The sequence below is a fragment of the Hydra viridissima genome, unplaced genomic scaffold (assembly GCF_058129835.1).
Source record: "Hydra viridissima isolate aposymbiotic clone 2 unplaced genomic scaffold, HvirCarnegie_v1 scaffold_11, whole genome shotgun sequence".
Taxonomy (NCBI): Eukaryota; Metazoa; Cnidaria; class Hydrozoa; order Anthoathecata; family Hydridae; genus Hydra; species Hydra viridissima.
Window position 1 is genome coordinate 13,609,100 of NW_028324310.1, and position 25,112 is coordinate 13,634,211.

Genomic DNA, 25,112 nt, shown 5'->3' on the forward strand with positions numbered 1-25,112 from the left:
CTCTTATTAATCCTTCCACTGAATCGTCCTCGTAATCAACTTGTTGTTTTCTTTCTCCAGTCCTGCCTCGTTATACCAATCAGTAGAAATTCGATGTTGGTTAATGGCCGGCGTGTTTAGTTGTTTGATTTTTATCGCAGCAGCACCCCCTCAGTAAGAAAGAAAATTAATTTACTATGTAAATTTACAAGGCTCCAAAATGCTTTCGTTTTTTTTGCACATGAACAATTACCCAAATATGTTGTTAGGTTATCTGACTGTTCAGAATATTGATTTTTTTTTTATTTTAAAAAACCATTGTAACTTCTCAAAGTTTTAACTTAATCTTTAAAAAAAAAAAGTAAGAAGAACAAATTGAACGTCCGTTATCGAATTTCACACTAAATTTGTAATCAGTATATTTAAATCGATTTTCTTTAAAAGTGCGCAAGTTAGTAATGGCAAATTTTTATAAAATTAATTCAAAAATGTATTTATAAAAAAGATCTTTTAAAAAACCATTTTGCAGCATAGTATTATATTATCCAGCATAAATTTTTAAATTTTAAAGATTGATAGTGGTCAATACCTGGAAAAAGTAAAAAAAACCTTAGTTTCAATTTCGAAACAACAATAATATTTAGTATCAGGGTCCATAGGAGAACGGGAAAAATGGGTTCTTGTTATGAAAGCCATATGCTTATGATTTCGGATGGAATTAGTAAATACACAAAAATATATGGTTCAACAGTTTGATAATAATAAGGGATAAATAATTAATTACGGTGATTTGCTTAGCTATTTAAATATTATTTATTGATTATGAAGAGAGTTTCTAAAAAAACAAGTTTGAGAAGTTACCGTCTAAAACTTATTTTCAAATTTGCACTTAAAAATGCTTTTACTGTTTGACCGAAAAAGAAATATTTTTCATAAATATATCCGTAAATGAAAAGCATGAGTTAAGAATATCGAAGACCGTAAAAATAAAGATTAAAAATCCAAAGGAAAGTTCTTTTCGTTGTTTACATAAAACAAAACGATTAAAGTTAATTAAAATTTTTAAAATGTTTTTTCATTTGTTTTGAAACCATAAAATAAAATATTAAACAATTATCTCACTTTGTTGAAAAGTGAAAACCTTTGATTTGCTAGTTCGTCAACCGGTAATTCTGAACTAATACTTATTGTTTATGTTGTGCAAATAGTTATTTTTGTATTGTAGCAAAATAATTTTATCCAACACCTGATTGAATCATTTTAACCTGAAGCAATTAAAACTACTTCTGTCAACAAAACTTTTAACAAGGCTTTCACTCGCTCACTATTTCGTTCAAGATAACTGTTCTCACAAGTGCTTCTGTAACAACATAAGGATCGCAATTCGATGCAGGCCGTCGGTCCTCTAGATAACCGTATCCATCTTCAGCACATTGGCGTGGCACACGAATACTGCAACCTCGGTGAGCAACACCATGAGAAAATTGGTGTATCGTGGAGGTTTCATGATGACCAGTGAGACGTCTTTCGTTATCTTTACCTCCTGCTGGATCATAGCAGCGAATGTGATGTTTATGATTCTTTGATAGCCACTCAATAGCTTCATATATCTTCTTGATTCCTCCTTCTTTACGCATCTCATCCGTGCTAAATAAATAGACAAATATTTTGCAATAAGATTAATCTTTTTTACTGTAAAAGTATATATATATATAACTTAGAATTCAAACAATCCAAAATAAAAAAAACTCAACAAACCTGAAATTCGAATGACAACCAGCTCCATTCCAGTTACCTGGAACGGGCTTTGGATCTAGCGTCACGATAATACCGAAATCTTCCGCCACTCGTTCAAGTAAATATCGAGCAATCCATAATTGATCTCCCATTTCGATTCCCTCACAAGGTCCAATTTGAAACTCCCACTTAAAAAATAGTATCATATTATGGTAATAAATACTAGAAATGATTATTAGTTAGTTTTTGATCATGAATAAAGAAATATGATAATCTTGTAACCTGCGATGCCATGACTTCAGCATTTTCGCCAGCGATTTTCAACCCTGCATAAAGACAGGCTCTGTAGTGAGCTTCCATTACTTCTCTACCAAACACTCTGCCAGTTCCAACAGCGCAGTAATAAGGTCCCTGAGGAGCCGGATAACCACCTTTCGGCCAACCAAGAGGATGTCCATCACGATCGAGTAAAGAATACTCTTGCTCAAGACCAAACCAAGGATGAGAATCCTAGGGGTAAACACTTCACAATAAACAAACTTTACATAAATATACTCTACGCAAATATCGGTTTTTAAAAAAAAATTGAGAAAGGAGGAGGGGGTTCTTAAAAGGATTTAACCAAAAAGTTAAACAACCTAAAAGTTTTATAGACGGTTGAAAAGCATATTTTGAAATATAACCCAATATGCGTCTTTTTTTAAAATAATTTAATGTTATTCGTTTCACATCAGTACACATTCTGTTTATTTGAATACTTATAAAATAATTGTAAGAAATCAAAAGTAAGAAAATAGTAAAAATCAAAACATTTATCCTACTTTCACAGTTTCCATGACAGCTTTGCAGGATTTCCTCTTGTTTGACTCCGTCGGCTTGTGATCGTATGTGTAAGTTTCGCAAAGTACAAGTTTGTGCTTACCTTCTCTAAAAGGGTCAGCGAATAAAGCCACTGGGTGCAAATATACGTCACTATTTTGACCAGTTGCTTGGCCAGTCGACGAACCATCAAAGTTCCAGATTGGTAGCTGGTCAGGCGTTTGAGGTTCGTAATCAAGAGTTTTTGTTTTTGATCGTAAAGTTTTACCAGAACCGTCAATCCAAATGTAATTTGCTTGAATTTTTCCTTTTGTATCAAGTTCCATGTACTTGTTCAATATGCTTTGGTTTAGGCCTTTGTAATTTTCCATCTTGCTGATTATCTAGGTAAGTCCCTGTACCTTTAAGAAATAATTCACTCATTAACATTGTTGTTTATATACTTTATAATATATACAATATATAAATAAATAAAAAAAAAAAGATATAGCTAACATATAGCGAGTTAGACTAATAATTGTTTCTTACTTATAGCTGAACTTAAATATTGGGCTATTACGTAATAGTTTCTATGTACTGATTTTAATTTACAAAAGATAAAGACAAGTGAAATGTGGGTGTGATGTAATTTAACATGATTTATATTATGGGTGTGTTTTGGATACCCTATAAGTAAATAATAATGTAAAACTGGGGTGAAACAGTGTTATAAAACTTTAAAAACTGGAACATGCATAATAATATATTTCTCCTAATTGTCATAGCGAAAATTTACTAGAAAAATGTTTCTTGTCGTCAAAATATTTCAGATAACTACCGCTAAATGAAATGCTAAACTGTTTACCAAAAAAAGTTTAAAAAAAAAAAAATTTAATTTGATACACTTCTAGTAAGTAAAATAATGTATTGCATGTAAATACAAGTTTAGAATGAATTAAAAAACAAGCATTAAAAGAACAAATCAATCAGAAATTTCGATTCGGATATCGTTTTGTCTTTATTAGATCAAGAATCGTTTTAATATTTTATCATAAAATTATATACAGCACTTTTATATAGCTTCAACGAAATCAATTAATAACAAACCATACAAGTTAGAAATCTCAATAAACAACTGCGTAAATAGTTGCATCAATGTGCTAAAGCATTTGCGCAATCGCTAAAAGTAGAAGATAAAAATTCAAAATTTACAAAAACACCAACATGATACTCACTGTTATTTTTCTTTCGATAGACGTTTACTTCAGACAATAAGAAACCCCTTTAAATAGCCAATGTCCATCCGTTGAATGACCTCATTACCAAAATAATATTGCGCAAATTTAAAAAGTGGTGAATATTTTGTTTTGAATCTTTGTTCTAAATGCGGAAAGAAAAACATTTAGAAAAAACATCGAGTTGATAATGATCATTTTATGAGCGTAATTACTTCTCTTTTTTGAACGAATCGAAAATCATTTAAAAAACTTGATAACCACGTGTTAAAAGATTGGTTTTTATCTGTTCGAGGTGCAAAAAAAATAACATGTAAAGAAGGGTTTTAATGCATTCCTTGTTAACTTTTAATGCTTCTGGTTAATCTTTGTCCATCTAAGGACATCATCCATTTTCGAAACTTCCTTAATTATATTGAGGAAATATCTGTCATAAAAATATGAGCATTTAGTGATTAGCAATCGGATTTGGAACACGTTGCATCTTTGTTTAAGGGGAACAAGTTAGTGGCTAAATTAACACGAGTTGCAAGTCATGCAACGTGTGTAGATAGTTTTTAATAAATTGTTACAAGTAAGAACTTTTCGACATCGTGTTTGTTGTCCGAGAAACACATTTTTTTTTGTCCTTACGCAATGCCACTAGGCTAATGTACAAGTTGTACAATGTCAGCACAGTGTTGAGTCCTTGTTATTTAACTGGAAAATAAACGGTATTAATTCTATAGGTAAAATGATGTAATATTTGTGGAATTTTTAAACCGACTTTCCACTTGTAGCGAGTTTAAGAAGATTGGCATCTAAGTAAAGTAGACGCTTTTGTCAATAATCTTTTGTCAGCGTTGTTTTCTGACCCTTTCGTTTTCTAATAAGTAAACTTGAAAATTAATATAATTCATCCTCACAGCTTACTGTGTTACAAGCTTCAAATATTGAAAACTCTTTCTGAGTCGCTTTTTAGAGAGGTTCCTTTAAAAATAAAACAAGGAAAATTTATAGGTGTTAGTAATTGGAATTCAACCATTAAAAGCTATTACGATTTAATTTTGGGAAATTTCATTATGCTCGAACGTTTACTCAGTGTTCTTATACGGAGACCTGATACCGAGCGCAATATTAGGATGGCTTAATATCAAATTTATAAGTAACAATTAATTGGTATTGTTTGCCATGGAATAAAACACGTAGAAAGCAAATTTAAAAAACTAATTTATTAGTATGTCTCTTTGACTTGATAATAGATTAGATTCAGTTCAGAAAGAGTTATGATATAAGAAAAACGCCTTTCAATTTTGAGATATTGACTGTTGTTATATAAAGAGTAAGCCAAACGTGGCAAATAAAAAATAAAATTCAGCACTTAAAAAGGTGCCGATAAAGAACTAAACAAAACCGAAATAAAGATGGTGTAAATAATCTTAACAGAGATACGTAATGATATTTGTTTTATTTTTATAATTTAAACTTAAACGGCTTGGTCGTCCCCGACTGATTTAGCGATTCAAAAAAAGGTACATCAGAGAGAGCATGGGCTTAGTTTTGTAATACTTATACATTTGCAACAACACGAGTTTCGTTTAAACTTAAAAATGATTATACTACAAAAATTGGACTCCAGATATAGCACGTTGCTATATCAACTACTTACTGTAGTTGTTTCTCTTACGGACATAGGACAAAATGTAAAAATTTACATTTATGCATAACTTTTACATTTATTCAGTTAAAAAAGAAATCAGAGCAAAAAAATGAAAACAAGTCATAAAAATCTTTTAAAACATAGTTTTTCAAAAGTCACTGCTAACATCAAAGATGTTAGATGTTATTAACAAGACTTAAATATTAAAATTGAAAGCACATGCTGAATAAATAAGTGTCAAAAAGTGACTTAGAATTGCGATTAACAATTAATTCAGTTGAATATGACGTCATATCACTTGGTGTTGGTAATTTGTTTTGATGAGCTTATGTTAAAAGAAGAAAGTTGAAATAATTTTAATGGAGGTACTCACTGACAAATTGTCCGGCGCTAAGCGCATGATTACAGGCGTAATGTTGGTATGGTATGATCCTGCGTTTACTTTTCCACATGCTGGTTAACCTTAAACGACTGTGGCACCTTAAATAATTGTGGCATAAGTCATATAAAAGTTTTTTTTATCAAACTATTTTGTTTAATTACTACTAAAGGTTATAAATCGTTTAATAATAATAATATTATCATCATTCTGGAGTTAACAATGATGCCATTTCTTTGTTTTCTGTCTTTTTGCCTTCATATTCCTTTATTTTGTATCTTTTTGTTTTCATTTATGAAGGCAAAAAGTCACAAAATAAAGGAATGACAAGTTAGAGTAAAAAAATTCTCTGAAGTTAATTTAACGTCTGCTATTGGTCGGAAAAATGTAAGAACTATGTGTTATGTTTTTTACTTAGATATAAAAGAACAATTAATATGATTGATTTAAGAATATAGATGATCCATTATATGTCTAATTTATGATTTTTAGTTAGTCAGATTTAACTCCTAATACAACAATCTATTTCAATTTAATCTTTAAAATATGTCGTTCCATGTCACATTTGTGTCGAAGTTAAAATGTTTTTCTGGCGTCCAGTGCTGGAAACTTATTTTCTCGTTTTCAAGTTTATTTTAGAAGCTGCCTAGAATGAAAAATGTTTTCATTTTTAGCCAGAAACTAAAAGTTTCTAATTTAACTTAGCTCAGGAAACTATCCATTGATGATGGAATCGAATAGAATTTAAAAAGAAAAGAATTTTTCATAAACTAAGATACAAAAAAAAAAAAAAACGAAATTCTATAAAATTTAGAAAAAAAAAAAAGTAGGAAGATACATTAACTAACTGGATTTACTTAATTTATCAACAACTGATTTTATGTGTCAACAATTTTCTTTCTTTTTTTTTTCTTTTTATTTGAAGAATGAGCAGAATGAGACAATTGCTTAGACTACCAGCCGCAAGTGACCAATTTCCATGCTCTTATGCTGGCATTTGCCAACATTGTGCAGGTGTGATTAAGCAAACTCTAGAGAAAATATAAACCCGATTTGCCGAGCGGTAGCCATTAAGTTTGTTTTTTTCTCATTCTAAAAAGTCTTTTGTTATCAACTTAAAGCAGAAAAAATTAATGTTTTTAATTCACACAAGTTGCTATTATCGACTGATATCATCGAGTAGTTTTTTTAACAAAGAAGAACGTTTTAATTAAAGTTTAATTCTGTCAGAGATTTTCGGTTCCAGCATGCTTTTATCATCGTCGATTGCAAAATTCACTGCCATAATCGAAAGCATAATCTAATTTATTAAGACTTTAATTCATTAGACTATGCTTTAGATTCTTGGAAATTTTTTGATTCAAAATATATTATCAATCTTTAATTTATTTACTAAGCTTTCGAATAACTTTTAGATTTCTATTTGTTTTGTATGAAAGCTCCGGAGGCCAGGGATCCTACTGCTAAGCAACGTATCTGCTTGAAGGAGCAATAATTTTAGGGTATAGCTGCGCACTTGTACACGGGCATATAACGTAAATTTTCCATAAGTACGTACCATAACCATTAGTACAGATGCTGATCAGATTATTCTTTTAGCTCACAACCAATTATGGAGTTGGCAATCGTTTTTATTATCGAAAATTGTTTGCTCCTTTTTTTGATTAGGTGATCCGTGAATATCTAACCCCAACCTACAATTTTTTCTTTTTGACTTTTCATATTTTTAATTTTGTATATTCATTTTAAATTTTACACGCGCGCGCGAGCACGTATACAGGTTATATTTACATATCTAACTGTTACTTTATCGCATGTGAAGACATTTCCATTTACTTTTTCGCCATCAAATTCCAATGAAGCTTTGTAAAGTGAAGTTTTTGACAACAAGAATACAAAAAAATACATTCCTAAAATGGCCTATAGATTATTGTTTTACACTGCGAGTGCTGAATTATTTCAAGTTTAAACTTTAAGTTTATTATCACTTGATATACCATTAGACTCTAATTTCAAATTTAAAAAAAACTGATTTCTTTGGTTTGAGGTTAGTTGGGAGATGCTACGTCACTGAGTGTTTTGTTAAGTTTGAGGATATCGTTTTAATTCTTTTTGTTTATTGAATTCAATGGAAGTCATTTTATTTCTGGAATCCAATCAGAACGAGTGTAGTTATATCACTTAAAGCACTTCCTATGTATAGATTTGATTTGCATCGCTCAAAATATCATTTTAAGTTGGAAGTCACTCAACATCACCTTTCTTTATCTCTCTTATTTTCAAATTCATTACTATTCATTTCAGTATTAGTGGTTCTTATAGATTATAGAAAAATTAAATTTCTAGTTTTATTGTAATGCGTGTAAAGGTTGTTTGTCTCTTGTCTCCATTAATATTGACGTAATTAGAATTTTATTGCAAATTTAAAATTGAACCATTGTTGATCTTTTAGATGAAAATGTTATTGTAATGTAAACTTTATTTCAAAACAACGTTTCAAATTTATTTGTGTAACTACTTTGCACTATTATTCTTTGAACTTTTCAAAACTCGACGTGTTTTGAGTCATGTCATTCAGTTTCTTTTTTCGCATTCGTAAAATAAGCACTTTTTGTGCTTTTGTAGTACAACATTTGTATTGATTTATTGATTTTATTGAACATTGATTACATTGATTATTTTGAAGATGAACAGTTTTACGATGTAACTACTTTTAAATATGAAAAATGTTCAGGATGTGTTAAAAGATCTTAACGTTATAAAACTAAAAGTGGTTCACCAATAATTAAATTGAAAAACTTTAATTACATTATATACACCTTTAAATAATAAAATGAACCTTATAAAAATAAATCATAAAAGTTTAAAAAAATTTTCTTTGATTATTCATTTATATTTTTGTAATTTTGGGTAAAAAATGAAAGATTTGTGACATGATTGCTAAAAAAATGTCCACATTATTTGCTAACAAAAGCTGCACATTGGCACTATACTACCAAATCTTTCATTTGTGCCATGCTTTTAAAAGTATATGTTTCCAAATAGTATACTTTTTTTTTTTTTCAAAGGTTACGCTTTAGAATCAAAGCTATTGTAACTTACATTACATAAAATTATCTCTTATCATCATCCTTGTGATATATCTTATCATCATCCTTGTAATATATCTTATCATCATCCTTGTAATATATCTTTGGCATAACTGAACCTTCAAGCCATAGGGAACAAGTTGTGAAAATTTAAGCTTAAAAGATTTTGTTTAACCTTTTTCTATTTCTCAAAATGCAATAACTGCACGCAGATTAGCTTAAAGATGCTTTGTCCTTGAGATAAATCTTCCTTTAAAAGTTTCAGAGATGTTTGTTTTTTTTTTGACGACTCAAACCAATTACAACAACCAAATGACCAAACAAATGACAAAATTCTTTTTGAGAAGTTAGGTTATATGTTAATGTCACAAAACTTTAACATTCAGGGTATTTTCGAAGTAACACTTATATTTACAAGTTTACAAGACATAAATAATCATCAAGATTATTATTAATTTTAATACTTGGAAGTATGTCGAAGAAAAGTGAGCAAAATTCATTTTCTTCCAGTTGAAGAGACACAGCCTATTTAACACATCTTTCTCTTTAAATGCAGTGAAACTAATTCTGTAAAACTTTTCCTTTTTTTAAACGTGAAAAGCTCTGTTTGGTAGAAAGATTTCTAATCTTCATAATAGAAACGCACAATGTTCATAAAAAAAATATACAAAGTTTAGTGGAAACCCCATAACAACTTGAAGATTATTACCCAACTCAATACTTAAGCTTATCTTTCTTATAAATGCATTTTGGTACGAAAAGTAAACAAAGTAATTACACTTTACTTATACCAACAAAAATATCATTCTCAAATATTCATTCAAAAATATCATTCATTCAAAAATATCATTTTTTTTAAAAAAATCAAGTATAGGATGTTTTGATTTTCATGCGTTGCCATGCGTTCTTAAAAAACCCAGTGTAAGATTTTGTTTAAAAACAAAATTATTAAAAGATTAACAAAATATGAAAAGTAGAGTGCAACAACAAGTAAGAACGGAAAATCGTAAATTTTGTTCCCTTAAACAAGTTCAATAGGTTTTAAACTAGTTCAACAGGTTTTAAACGAGTTCAACAGGTTTTAAATTACCTAATAAACGGGAAAAATACTGAACAACAAAATGTCAGGAAAATACACAAATTTAACTTATTTAAATTAAATTTATTAGAGACGAAAATAATTGAAACAATTTTTTCCTAATCTCCTGATCATGTTGTTAAATCCTTTTTTTTTTTCACATATTACATTAGTTCTTGGAGCATTCTCTACCGAAATGGATTTCAGAAAAAATAAAGGTGTGTTGAATTCGTTTTCAGATATCGTAAAAAATAATATTAATTTTTAAGAAAATGCTCCCTTGAGTAGAGTGCAGCACAATTTAACAATTAAACTGATGTGTTTTTGTCAACAGATTTGATATCTAAATATTAATAATAATCTCTAATTACAAATATCACTTTTTAACAAAAGCTAAGCAAATGTATGGCTTTAAGGATTGTAAGAGAGAAATTTTACGTGCTCAAGCTACACGAACTGCGACAAAGTCCATAGTATTCATTGTAGTCATGGATTACTGTCTTCACAACTGCTGGTTTGATGCAAGATAAATTTAGGCCTTTCATAATTGTGTCAATTGATCTCAATTAGTTAAGATTGCAGTATGGGTTTTGTTACAACTCATCGTTAGCCACCTAATCGCAAATCCATCAATAACAAATATCAAAGTTTTCAATGAAGACTGCGCAGTTCAAAAATAGATTTACACTCATGAACTTTAGTTTTATACATAAGAACTATGTTGTCTCTGATGAGTGGGAAATTTTTGTATGACTTCATGGTTAGGACTTATTAGACGCGTTTGGAGTCACAATAAAGTGCGCTGTATGGAGTCGTGAAAGCATGAAGTACAACTGAAAAAGATTTAATTAACGTTAATGAGACAATTTTTTGCATGCCGAAAAAAAATTTCGGCAAATGCATTTCCTATCTTTGGCCCAGAAAATGCATTTATTTAACCCTGAGCTCTTAGTGCTCGTCAATTCGTTTTAGATTTACCACGCTTTAAAAATACGATAGTCAATATTCATCAATCTACTTCCCAGCAAACCACGACACTCGGGTCCCGCGCCGTATTCGTCTGGGCTGGTGTGGGTTGCCCAGCCTGGGTTCAGTGAGGTTTTTATGTGGGTTTCAATGCGGGTCCCGTGTTGATATCCCAAACGATAATGCATTATGACGCAAATAAACAACTTCATTTCATTTTTCTTAAACAATTATTAGCGACTGAAAGCAATTTTAAATGTTGTGAATTTAGTTTGTGTACTCATATATAGATTTATTTATATAGGAAATTTTTTATAATACTTACTATTTTTGTATAAATTATGTACTCACTATAATAATCATTGTATACGAATTAAATTCTTTTTAGAATCTGTCAGATAATCTGATAAAAGATGTTTACAATTTGTAATCGAACATTCGTGTTTCACCAAATATATCTGATTATAATCTGTTGTATGTGTCATCAGATAACCATAATCATCTAATGAAACATGCAACAGATTATCTGATGCAACACAAATGAATGTTTAATAAATTCAGGTATGAAACAGAAATGTATATATCATTTCTCTCTCTCTCTCTCTCTCTCTCTCTCTATATATATATATATATATATATATATATATATATATATATATATATATATATATATATATATATATATATATATATATATATATATATATATATGTATGTATGTATATATATATATATATATATATATATATATATATATATATATATATATGTATATATATATATATATACATATATATATATATATATATTTATATATATAAATAGTAGTTAAGACATGTCATTAATGTCTCAATTACTGTAATTTGTCAAACATTTGGAATATGTTGACACTATTGTAAGCCATTACATAATAAATTCTTTAGAAGTGTTAGTTTCTGTATTTTTATATTTTTAATGGGACTGTTATTATTTTATAGGTTTTTTTGTTTTTATTGTTTTTCAAAAAAAACTTAATTTTTTTGTCTATAATTAGATATTAATTCCAATTTTTTATTTAATAAACATTCTTGGATTTGATTGTGTCAATATTTTCTTTCAGGCATAGTATACATCTTTTGGAAATATCATTATATGCAGGTGCTGTTTTAAGAATAGACCAGTTCAATATAAAATCATTAATTTCTTAATCTTTCAATTCCTGTATGTATTTTGATAGCATAGTGTGTTTTAAATACTTTTGTTTTTAAAAGAATTGTGGGGTGTTCTTTTGTTTTTTATTTATGCTATATTTTTTTAAACAGCAGTTCTAATCAGAAAATATTAAGTTAAGTTAAACTTTATAATGGCAACATCTAATGATGATTTCAAGTTGTGTTCAGATAGAACAAAACGAAGTAGAATTAATTCAAAGGTTTCAATAATACTTACAGAGCTATGTATGAAAAATGAGAATTGTGCTAGTATTTCCATGTTAGATAGAACTGTGAATGATATAAGTTTTAGTAAATCAAGAAAAAAATTTGATCAGAATGCAAATGTTCATGAAAAGCAAAATGAATCTATAACTATTTTTGATAGGTTAAATTCTCAAAGCGAGTTTTCAGAAAAGTTTTCTGATAGTATTGATAATAAATCTGATGTTGATTTTGATTATAGTAGGGATGATTCGAAAACTGATGAAATTGATGAAAATAAAAAAAGTGATGATGTCAACGATAATTATAACTGCAATGACTGTACACTAAAAAATAAGTTGCGAGATTGGGCAATAACTTACAGTGTATCACACTCAGCTTTAAAAAGTTTATTGCACATATTGAGTCCATTACACTCCAATCTTTCTAATGACTCAAGAACTCTTTTAAGCACTCAGCGAACTGTAGATATTAAGTATATTGCTGGTGGAGAATATTATTACTTTGGGGTGCAGTATTGGTTGCTTAATATTTTAAAATTAAATCAGCCTGATTCTATAGTTGACCTTTTGCATATTCATATTAATATTGATGGTATACCACTGTTTAATAGCAATTCAGTTTCACTTTGGCCAATTCTTGGTTCACTGAAAGAGTGTCCATTAAGTGGACCTTTTCCCATTGCAATTTACAGTAGTACGAAAAAACCTACACCTCTTGATGAATATCTGAATGATTTTGTTTCAGAAATGAAGAGTTTAAAGCAACATGGTTTTCTATTTAATGGTAAAACTTACATAGTGAAGATTGATGCTGTAATATGTGATGCACCAGCAAGGGCTTTTATTAAATGTATTAGGCCTCACTCTGCTTATAACTCATGTGAGAGATGCATGCAGCGTGGCAAATGGTGTAACAAAGTAACACTGCCCAATTTAGAAGCACCACCAATTACAGACCTAACCTTTACTGAGCGTCATTATTCTGACCATCATGTAGGTTCTTCACCATTGGAGCAGTTAGGTTGTGGTATGGTTACAGAATTTCCTTTGGAATATATGCATCTTGTGTGTTTAGGTGTGATGCGCAGGCTTTTATTTCAATGGATTCATGGACCACGTGGGGATTGTAAGCTATCTCAGTTACAATTATCTATGATATCTAACAACTTAGCAATTATACGTAAACACATCCCCAGAGAGTTTTCAAGAAAACCACGATCTCTTTTAGAATATAAAAAATGGAAAGCTACTGAATTAAGACAATTTTTATTGTACACTGGGCCTGTTGTCTTAAAAACTATTTTAAAAGACACAATATATTCAAACTTCCTTGATTTGTCTGTTGCCATACGGATATTGCTGAGCCCAAATTTATTGTCAAAAAATATTGCCTATGCTGAACAACTCTTAAAATACTTTGTGTTTTCATTTTCTAAGTTGTATGGTGAAAATCAACTTGTGTATAATATTCACTCTTTAATACATTTGCCCAGTGATGCTAAACATTATGGTGTTCTTGATAATGTATCTGCGTTTCAATATGAAAGTTACCTTGGGAGATTAAAAAAATTAGTTCATAAGCCTCAAAATCCAATTGGTCAAATAGTACGCCGAATTATTGAAGGGCACTGCAACATCAATGACAACACTTCCAATAAGAAAGAGCCAATGTTGAAGAGAATTCATTTAGATGGTCCTATACCTGTTGATTATCGTTCTTATTTTCAGTTCAAACAATACCATGGACCTAGGTATTTTATCTCCACATCCATTGGAGACAATTGCTTTCAGATTGAAAGTAAGTTAGGAATTGTAAAGAATATTTTGCACAATTCTACCTTTGCTGAACCCAATAATGCTTTAGTTGTGTTTGAAGAATTTGAAGATGCTGAACTATTTTTTTCAGATCCAGTTCAATTTCACTTTCAATATATTTTGTGACCAAGCTGGAATTAGACAAACTTTTCCTGTTGCTAGTTTGCTGACAAAGTATCTTCTACTTCCATTTAAACAAGGATTTGTGGCTTTACCATAGTTGCATTTATCTTAACTTTTAAAATATTTTTTTCAAGTCAATTTAAAATTTCTATAGTTTAAAAAAGAAAATAATTTATTACTTATACAACTTTAATATTACACTTTCTTTTGGTAATGCTTTGAGTGATTTTTTTTGTTTAGAATTTGTGAATGTACAAGTTGTTACTCCATAGATAAATAAATATTAAAAAAATTTTACTTTGATAAGTTTAGTTGCAATATTAATTTGTAATATTTTTATTTGATTGAAAATATTTAAAGAATGGTGAGTATTATGACACATGACTATTAATATTGATTACTAAATTTCAGCTGATGCAGTTTTGATTTTACTATACTAAAATGTATGCAATTGTTGAATATGTTGAGACTAAAGAGATTGATTTTTTGCCAATGAAGTGGATGGTTGATGGAAATAAACAGAATGTTAAAAGTTTAATTAAAGATAAAACTGCATTAAATTTTTACTATCCACCAGTAAAAGCAGCAAGTAAAGTGTCAAATGCCAAAAAAATATGCAGTAACCCAGAAGAACACTGGCTTTTATACAAAGTGCGAATTCTTGGAACTGCAAGTTAGTACTATTGTTGTTTTTAGAGATCCTTCTATGAAGGATCTGGCTTTCTCTCTTAATAAGATTTTTAGAGCTCCTTAAGGGACTCTGATTTAGTCATTAATAAAATGGTTTTGCAATGGTAGAAAGGAGAGCACTCTTTTCTCCCATTTCTAAAACATTTAGAGCACTCATGTTTGCAAAGAAAAAATAATTGTTTAGAGCATACTACTTAGCTATTGATGTGTAAAATTTTTCACGGACATTGCATGTAATCAATGAAATGTACACAAAATATAATTTGTTCTAGACACTCTTAAAAGCGCAAATGAAAAAACAAAACAGGCTGAAGACACATCTAATGTTGACTATGACACAGATGATTATAATAACTGTAGAAATTTGGAAACACAAAAAATTAGGTTAGAGAATTCCAGTATAATTTGTTTCACTCATGTTCAGAATTAAAATAAATGTAAATATATATTAATTTTTTTAATTTAATTTTAACTGTAGAAAAATTGTTTTCTGATTTACAGATCATTTTAGAATTTTTCATTCAAATTATTTTTAGCTTGCTGTCTATTGTTTCAATAATAAAATCAATTAATAAAATTTTTTAGTTTAATTTATAATATTTAAAAATAATAATTGTCACTTTTGTTTAAAAAAAGAAAACATTCTTTTGACTATGAAAATGATGTTGCTGATGATGAAATTGAAGACTCTTATCAAGAAAACAGATTGATTACGTAAAAAAATTAAATCTATAAAGTTCTAAATTGTTTATCTAAGATCATGAGACACCAAAAAATTATAAATAAATAAAATAGTATTAATAGAATGGTTTTTGTTATTTTTATCACTTCAAATTTTCAGATATGAAGGTTTTTTAATAGATGGCAGGTGTGGTTCTTGGTTCTTTAATAGATGGATTGCCGTAGTAATAGTTTTAAATGTGAATATAGTTGGTAAATCTAGTACATTTATACCTATTTTGTTATCTTGTTATTTCAGAAATACAAGCATCTCTATGGTTACAAAACCAACACCACCTCAACACTTAAGGGCAATACAATCAAGCTCACACTCATCTTTGTCTCAAAATGTGCCTGTATTAAAACACCTACCACAATCCAGTACCTCTGATCACCAGCCTAATGTAATACAACCTGATATGTTACCCAGTCATTCAAAAAATATAATGGAAACATCAGCTCAGGTGTTTAATTCAATAAACTCAAGTAAGCTTGTTTTTGAAAGTTGCTGAGTTCCATGATTATTAGTTTAAAAAAAAAAAATTGAAGTAATTCAAATTATTGAAATAGTGAGATTATAACTTAGATTTTGAAATTGAGTTTTTGACTGTATTGTATAGCAAATTGTAGAGTATAAAACCAAATTTTTAAATATGATTTAGCTGTTCTTATGCAGAAGTTATTAACAACTCTTGAAGAAATAAAAGAAACTCAAAAGACTCATTCTGTAATGTTACAATCTATTATGCGAAAATTAAATACACCTCAGTTGGAAAATGATAATGAGTTGCCAAATGACATTCACTTTCCCCTTTCTAATATCAAAGATATTAATGATTTGGAGGAGCATCTAAAAGATCAATCAATAAAGAGAACACTGGTGAGTATTTTATTTTCCATGTCTAACAATATTATTTTTCATAACTTCATGGTTTATTTTATGTTTTATGAAATAAATAAGTGATGTGTAAACTAAATGTTTTATAATTACAACCTAACCCATGGCCTGGGCATGGTGTTAAACTGATCCTATATTGGCCCAGGTGAGGTTCTTTAGCTGTGGTAAGGTACTTAGTTAATTTAGCTGTGGTAAGGTATCAAAGTTTTCAATCTCCTAGGAGATGGAAAGCTTTGAGGTTAAACCCCCAATTTTAATGAGGAGTTTGTAAATCTAGACTGAAGGGCCACTGTAGTTATGGGGGCCACTCATTTTTTATTAACAGTCTCTCAACTCTTAATTTTGACACACAAGCCTTGTCACAAAATTGCTGCATGGAGAAACAAAATGAGTGTGGTTCTTCCTGAGGTGGAGAGTGGTGGGATTGAACCACAAACCTTGTATTTACAAGGTGGATGCTCTACCACTACTTCATCTATACTTAAAAGCCTAATCATATGTGTTACCTCAAAGTCTTCGAAAAATGTTACATTAGCAAATGTAATTGGCTGTAAAAGAGTACATACATAATTCAATCATTTACTAATTTAATTCAACTTGATACTTTTTTCAGACTTGTATTGTATCCAATATTGGTGGAAGCTCACTAAATGATGCCATTAAAAGAATGATGAAATTCATTCTCTCTAATAACCTTGGAAGACTGTGTAATCTTTCTGGGCAATCTGGAAAAGTTTGTTTTTCCAAACTGGAAATATTTGAAGTTGTCTGTGGTATGTTATTCTATTCATATAATAATCTTGAGACGTGTAATTTAAAAAATGTTTTTTCTGTTTTTTTTGTCTTGTGAAATTTTTTTAATAAAGTTTGTGTATTAATACACAAACTTTATTAAAAAAATTTCATACCAGCAACTGCGGTATGGAAATTTTCAGCACTTAATCTAAACGGTCAAACCAAAACGTGTGTGTGCGTGTGTGTGTGTGTGTGTGTGTGTGTGTATATATATATATATATATATATATATATATATATATATATATATATATATATATATATATATATATATATATATATATATATATATATGTAATTCTTCTTTTGTGCGTTTAGGTGCAGTTAAAAGAAATGCATTAACGACTAATGCAACCCAAAAGGAGATCGAAGGCGAATTGCGCAGGTGGTTCGCAAACGCCCGAGACCGGGGCGAAGACAGCCGAAAAAAAAAATGTATCTGTAACATCTTCAGATTCTTTATTATCAGAAATATAGTTAGAATTCAATATATATATTCGACTATTAATTAAAGTATAAAGTATGCGAGGTTTACTAAGTTTCAAATACATTTGAGGATTGCCATGCGGTGATACTCATGCGTGTGGTCATACAGGTCGTAGATTGGTCCCAAGATGCACAAGTTAAGCTTAACAAACGGTCTCTGTGGGTCACATCCCAAGCAGTTCCCATGCGGCCCCCTTCCAAAAATAATGCCTTGCGGTTCCCGTGCGGGCCCCCTGGACAAAACCTTGTGGGTCCCGACTGGGATTCCCGTGCGGGACCCATACTTTAACTAACGTGGGACCCGTGCGGGTCCCGACTTGTTTGGCTGGCTGGGTTGTAAAATACTGAAAGCATTTTAACACACGAAGGGATATATTCTTACTTCTTACCACTCTGGTTTCATGTAGAATGCTATTAAATTCAATTAAATTCCTATTCCAATTAATTCATCTAATCCAATTCCAAATAAATAGACGGGAACGGTATATACATTATTGGCTATTTTAGTTTTGTATCAGTTGAATATTTGTGTTCATATTGTGTTTTGGTGTTTTTCAAAAATTTGATAACAAGATTAATAAGCGAACGTTAGAAGTAACAAGATTAATAAGCGAACGTTAGAAGTACTTAATCACTTGACTTTTGAAATATCTGAATCTACACAAAATGAGTTTAAAATCCGAAAAAGTATTGTAACATTTTTTTGCTTGTGCGAAATCAATATTGTCACTCCACCATTTGGCAATTAATCATTCGTCAATTTAATTTGGTTATCACCATGTGGGGGCTGCCCTCAGATTTATCAGCCTGAGATACTGAGTCTGAAGTAAACAAAAAAAAAAACATAAGAAGATTTTGAAGATTTTTTAGGAAAAATTGGCTCAATAATAATGACAGCAATTTATTACCATTGTGCACATTTTTGTTATGGGCTTCACCGGTTTAAAAGGCGTGAAATATAAATCGGTGAAAAATTAAAAGAGTTATTTCTTCCTTAGTTTTAAAGCAACAAATTAAGCAAAAGTATCAAGTGTAAATCGAGCGTAATGTACTTTATATGTTAAAGTATTTACTTATAGTCTTCTATAAGTCTATTACATACATCTACAGACGTCTATAAAACATCATGCTCCTTTGATATTTTAAGGTCAAAGGAGTTTGTGCAACGTCGCTCGAGTAGATTATCATTTCTGTTGATTGTGATGTGCATAAAAGTGAAGTAAGACTCGTCATTGAAGATAGACTGTTTTCTTTAAAGATTCTGATTATGCGATCACAGCAGTTACAACTTTGGTTTCACTGGTTTTCTGTTCACATTGGTGTCGCTGTTTTTTAATCTATCTTTGCTTTCAACGTGTAATTAACTCTAGGCAGCCTTTTTAAGGAGCTTACTCTTGTGAAACTCTGTCACTATGTCACTACAAAATCAAAGCGGGTATTTTAATCAAAATCAAAGCAGCTTACTCTTGTGAAACTCTGTCACTATAGACAAACATGGTTTTTAGGAGCTTAACGTTCTTTTTTACTCTTTTTTTTTTTTTGGCTACGCGATCAACTCCCATCACTCATTTATGGCTAGAATCATTTTCAGCACACTTGATTATCGAACTATATTCTGCTTTGAAGTGGCTTAGGGTAAATCTTATGCTATAAGATCAATTATCAGTTTTTTATTTCGTGCCGATTTACTGAACACCCGTTAATATAGATTTTTGCGGAGCGTTAATTTCGTTCACACGCTTTTTTTACTTCTCAAAATTGGCAGATAATTTTTGCAACAAAATTAGACTGACAAAACAAATTTATTTTGAATGCTAACATAATTAAAAAGAGCAAATGAAACAGACAGAGTTTGTCCCAAACTAAAACATAAATGTCTTTGATAGTTCTCAACTAAAAATCCTGGAAGCTGGAAGTCCTTAAGGCATGAAAAACATTTGATTTGAACCTATTCTTTAAATTTTCTTTAACTTAATACCGTTGATTCGTGCTCTAAAATTATATAATTTTATCTAAATTTTTAATTTCTATAATTTTATGGCTGCATTGAAATTTTACACTATTTACATTATCGTACTTTAATTTTATGACGATTGGTATTTACAAAAGTAAACGAGACAAACTTTCTACCAAAACCTTTCTAAAAAGTTTTTTTATTTATGGACTCTTAATTTCTATCTTCTCAAAAAGGTTGTAGTTGAACAAGTCCTTCCTAACTGTGTTGCAAACAAAATGTGTAGATGCCAATAAAACATTTCTCTTTCAAACCCTCAAAGAAAGTTTTCCTCCAATTTTGTTTCCTTCAAAGACGTTGAGCGAAAATGAAAATCTTAAAAAGTTGTATTTATTGTTTTTCAATGTATCCGCAGCTATTTTTGAAATACCTACGGATACATCTTTACATTATAGTTATATAAAGATGCACCGATACATCTTTATATTACAATTACATAAAGATGAATTGGTGCTTTTCTTTCTCGAGAAAAAAAAGCACCGATACATCTTAAAATAATTGAGATAACTGCTATTTTGTAACAAAAAAATGATTTTTAAGATTTTGAGACTGTATAAAGTATAATGTCAAAAATAAAGTACTTACAAGATATATCTTTTAAATTGTTACTGCAATTTTTTTGTAGTTTCGATATGAGTTGTTTTATATTCCACCGTTCAAACCCTCCGAAGAAGGGTGGGAGAGATGTTTTAATGTTGAAAAACTATTCACAACCCTAAGTTTGGCATAGTGGTGAGCAGCAATGGCGAACCAGCTGTTTATATGGGGTGCTGCGTTAGTCATTGCATTTGGATTAACTATGAAGGATATGGCTTTTCACCGAGAATCATCACATCCTTCAACTACAGAAGAGAAAAATACTTTACCTGTTGGACCGAAGTTATCCTTTTTAGTTTGGTACGTAAATAAGTATAGATATAACTCTATGTATAAAGTTTCTTAACACATGATTTCTGAATTAAATTAAACTAATTAAAATTTACTAAACTGTTTAAACTACTGTTTTAGAATTACTTTAAAACTTTATTATTAACAATTTTGGAAGTGTTTTATTTTTGGTTGTAATTTTAATTCTTTTTGCCATATACTCTTTATATTATAAGTATTTTAAACAGTGCTAGTTTTTGCATCTTTTTAATATTGTAATATTAAATAATAACCGAAATCTTTAAAACTATTTTTGGTTGAAGAAAGATTCCATTATGAAATGATGATTGATTGAAAATGTTCCCAAACAAAAAAGGATTGCTTTTAAATTTCAGGGGGATTTTATCTGAGAGTTAATGTTATCAGAAAGTATTCCTAAGCACATATTCTTTTAGTGCCTAAGTCAGTATTTACTAGTTATTTTTTGCAACTAGATAATTTTGGTGTTTATGTTAAAAGTTATTTACACAATTTTTTTATGATAAATAAACAGTCCTGTCTTCAGAACAGTTTTTTTTTTTATGGAAGATTCTGGTTTTTTAAAGGATTTCTTTAGTCCTATTCAATTTTTAACATCTTAGCTGTATTTCTTGCTTACAGTTAAGGGATATTTATAATAATGGTTTGTTTGATCTTTGATGGCTATGTCTTGTTTGATGTTCAAAGGCATTTGGCCATTATAATGTCTTGAACATCTAAATATTTTTTTAAAATCATGCCATAACATTTTAAAAAAAATGAAATGAACAAACAAATAAAATACAGTTGGTTTCAGACTATAAAGTATAGTTTGTTTAGTTTATTACTATATAAATTCTAAATTTTTTATACCTTGTTTTATGTTACTTGCTTTTATTTCAGCATTGGATGAGGATACAGACGGGTATTTGAGGAATACGCTCAGATTATTCAACAGCGATATCCTCATTTATCCATTTCAGGAAGTAATTATCCAGCTCCAAAAGTTCATAACTATATAGCAAGTGCCACTAATATTCTAAAGTGGGGTGCTCTTGCTGTCATAACATTAGGAGAAAGAGTTAGTTTTTGGCGTAATCTTAACATACAGAATCCACCAGAAATTTATCAATGGTCTCAAAACCACAAGGTATAATATTCATATTTTTGTAGCTTTCTAGTGAGAAAAATAATACTTATAAAAAATTGACCTGTGGTTTTAGCTTCTTAATATTGCAATTTGTATCAAAAACTCAATTTAGTTGACTTGCTTTTTTCATAATAAACTGTTTTCAACTGATGAGAATTAGTCAACTTTGAAAGCAGTTTATGAAAAAAATTTAAAAATTGATATATTCTATAGATAATGTCATGTGTTGCTGTTTTTTTTATTGGCAACACGATTGAAAATGGATTACTGCAAACTGGAGCATTTGAAATCTACTTTAATGGTAAGTTAAAAAGTATATTGAGGTGCATTGTTGTACACTTTTTAGGATGTAAAAGATATTGAAGTTTTTCATACAAACTTATATGGAATTCTCAGATTTTGTATTAAACATAGTTTTTGTCATAAATTTTAGATGTGCTAATATGGTCTAAGTTAAAGACACAAAAGTTGCCAAAAGTTGATGAACTATTGGAGAAGATTAGAATTAAAATGGAAGGTAGTGTAAATGTTAGGAGTTATTCTGAAAAAGATAAAACTGCTTCAATCAAAGTTGAAAATCCTACAGAAAGAAATGCACCAAAAACTTTAAATGACTTTAGAAGTGTTGATGATGAGCAAAAAAATGATTTTGATGAATTTGATAAAAATGACTTAACATCAGAAAATACAGTTGATCTCAATAATCATTATGAGTTTTAAAAAAAAAAGTAAAAAAAAAAAGTGGCAGCAAAATTTTTAGAAGATTTTTTGATATTAAAAAAAAATTATCAGTCCTTTTCTCTTAAAGTTTTAACAAGCTGTTTTTTTTTTTTTGTTTGTTTGTTTTTTTTTTCCTTCTTCTTCCTCTTATTCTTCAAAAGCGTTTATTTCAAAATGCTTAATTATTTTATATGTATGGTAAGAGGTAGGAAAAAAATTAATTTTAGATAAAATCATGAAAAAATATAGTGTAAACATAAAATTTATATTATTTATACGTTGAATTTTACTATTACGTATGTATATATTTGCATTAGCTCTGCCATTTTGGTTTTGTGTGAAGAGGTGCATGAAAAATACAACAAAGTATTAATGCATCACTGATGGTATATTCTAAAATGTGCAGTTTTAAAAATACATTTCAATATCATTTAAAATTTTGTGTTTGTTTCTATGATAACACATCCCATCCACACTTGCCACATGATGACAAGGATTGTGATGAGCATTTGTATGTCAAAATTTCCCTGAGAAATCACCTAGTTATTTTGTACATCTACTTAAGATTTATAAATCTTAAACAGATATTTTAAATTTAAAATCTACCAACTGAAATCAATGATATATGTGTCTGTATACGACAAACTGTTTTCAAACAGTTGAATTCTTTGGTTTTGCTTAAAAAAATTTATCATGCTTTTTTTGTTTTTGTGAGGAAAGGACACGAAAGAAATTATAAACATAAATTAACGATTTTAACTCGATTTAAACACATTTCCTATCGAAACACAAGGTGGGCCCTCGGTACAACCGTAAGAAAGAGAAAGCAGTCATACAATATAAGTTTAACTTTGGTTTCGCAATAACAACTAAAGATGCAACTGTTTATATCAACAAAATTAAGTGTTCAGTTATGAGCATCTCGAAAATATCGTAGCCATTTTATGATTTTAACCAACGAGTAAAGATATCTGACAATCTTTTCAGAGAACCGTGCCCCTGATTCAAGATCAAAATAAGTCAAAAAAAGAAGATTGCAAAAATTGGACACAGAAAAAGGAGTGTTCAGAGAATTTTAAGAATCATATTTTGGATGCGAACTTAATGCGAAGTATATAAAGAGAAAAGTTTACGTTGGACTTAAAATACTGATGAGAGATTTTATGTTGAGAGAATGGTCCCGACATAAGTACACATTTTTGGGAAAGAGTTACAAAAATTTGATTTTTAGGTTTGATTTCATTAACAAACTAGTAAAATCAACTAAAACTGAAAGTACTCGTTGTTATTGGTCCCTCAACTTGATTTTTATCAAATTATCTTACGTTTCAAACGTGGCAAAAAATGCTTTTTAAACCAAAAATAGAAAGTGAAAGATTTAATTTATAAAGAATTATATAAAAATCTCGGGATTATATTCCGAGCCAATTTTCTTTTAAATCATCAAACTATTTCTTTAACAACCTTCGTGTATTTTGCTATGCTTTTAAACTTGAGAGAAAGGAATTAAAAATTCAAGCTTGAAGACTTAAGAAATTAACTGAGCAACAAAAAAACTCTGAAAATTTGTTGGAAGGTAGGATTCTCAGAAAGTCTCTTGGGAGCTGCAAAAGTGATGTAAAAAGTCTCTAGGGAGCTCCACAAGTGATGCAAAAAGTGTCTTGGAGCTGCACAAGTGATGCAAATAGATAATAGAAATGAGAAACGAACTTCATATCATGCTAGTAATAAAAATACGTTTGATACATGTTAAATTGAGCGAAAATTGAGAATAACTGGACAAAGCTATTTCTATACATTTATTTGCCTATATAGGCTTTAATGTGATTGATTAGCGTTATTACAAGTGATATTGCTTGATAAACTTGTATTTCATACTACTTCCAAATCATATTCTAGCTTAAATAAATAACATTCTTTAATACAGAGAATTAGCAGATTTTATTGAAACTTTCCTTTTCAATAAAACAAATTAGCGGTTATGCTAAAATGGCTTTAAGAATGTATTCTAAAAATGATACAAACTAAGTATAGTAAGTGGTAGGTCTACATATTTACATAAAACTTAGTTTACAATATAATTTTTTAACAAAAATTACATGAACCATTTAAGAACTACAACAATTAAATGAACCATAGTTTATCAAACCACAATGCTTATAGTTATGCAGAGTTCATTAAGATATATACTAAATGAGAGCATAGTTTTCCTTTAAGAATCGCACAACACCATCCGGTAAGTTTTCTTTTTTTTGGGTGCTTAAGTGATTATAAAGCACTGATCACAGGATCTGATAAGCATAAAAAGCGTTATAAAAGGTGAATAAAACTCGCAAAATATTTTAAATTCTTTATTGCGTGCTCCTTGAGTCACTTCTCTCATCATCTCATTTGCTGCACCATCATCAACAACCATGCCACCCGTGTATCAAGATTCTGAGTACATTCTATACCAATTTGTACCAGGGATAAAGTTTTATAATAAGCTGTGCTGTTGCT

General features: G+C 29.6%; 4 protein-coding genes across 6 annotated transcripts; 3 read left to right on the forward strand and 1 right to left on the reverse strand.

Moving 5' to 3' along the window:
- Positions 1-717: 717 nt before the first annotated feature.
- Positions 718-3,886, reverse strand: LOC145191223 (glutamine synthetase-like). 3 transcript variants are annotated; one of them, XM_090066224.1, is made up of 5 exons: positions 3,750-3,886; positions 2,538-2,936; positions 1,999-2,226; positions 1,738-1,904; positions 718-1,626 (listed from the first exon to the last, which is right to left on the reverse strand). In XM_090066224.1, exons 2-5 carry the CDS (start codon positions 2,904-2,906, stop codon positions 1,293-1,295), a joined length of 1,098 nt encoding a protein of 365 aa, XP_089922350.1. In that variant the 5' UTR covers positions 2,907-2,936; positions 3,750-3,886; the 3' UTR covers positions 718-1,292. The 3 variants fall into 3 exon arrangements, with proteins under 3 accessions (XP_089922350.1, XP_089922351.1, XP_089922352.1); XM_090066225.1 differs by lacking the exon at positions 3,750-3,886 and adding an exon at positions 3,627-3,747; XM_090066226.1 differs by lacking the exon at positions 3,750-3,886 and adding an exon at positions 3,064-3,087.
- A 7,400-nt stretch (positions 3,887-11,286) lies between these two features.
- On the forward strand, positions 11,287-14,423 carry LOC149882303 (uncharacterized). The gene is made up of 2 exons (XM_090066222.1): positions 11,287-11,461; positions 12,000-14,423. The coding sequence occupies exon 2, from the start codon at positions 12,243-12,245 to the stop codon at positions 14,256-14,258; it is 2,016 nt and encodes a 671-aa protein (XP_089922348.1). The 5' UTR covers positions 11,287-11,461; positions 12,000-12,242; the 3' UTR covers positions 14,259-14,423.
- A 264-nt stretch (positions 14,424-14,687) lies between these two features.
- LOC149882304 (uncharacterized) lies at positions 14,688-17,885 on the forward strand. Its single transcript, XM_090066228.1, has 7 exons — positions 14,688-14,928; positions 15,218-15,329; positions 15,576-15,659; positions 15,925-16,151; positions 16,328-16,545; positions 17,177-17,336; positions 17,677-17,885. The coding sequence occupies exons 1-7, from the start codon at positions 14,697-14,699 to the stop codon at positions 17,868-17,870; spliced, it is 1,227 nt and encodes a 408-aa protein (XP_089922354.1). The 5' UTR covers positions 14,688-14,696; the 3' UTR covers positions 17,871-17,885.
- A 2,646-nt stretch (positions 17,886-20,531) lies between these two features.
- Positions 20,532-23,050, forward strand: LOC145191663 (thioredoxin reductase-like selenoprotein T1b). Its single transcript, XM_090066227.1, has 4 exons — positions 20,532-20,755; positions 21,647-21,893; positions 22,107-22,194; positions 22,327-23,050. Exons 3-4 carry the CDS (start codon positions 22,110-22,112, stop codon positions 22,611-22,613), a joined length of 372 nt encoding a protein of 123 aa, XP_089922353.1. The 5' UTR covers positions 20,532-20,755; positions 21,647-21,893; positions 22,107-22,109; the 3' UTR covers positions 22,614-23,050.
- The last annotated feature ends 2,062 nt before the right edge of the window (positions 23,051-25,112 follow it).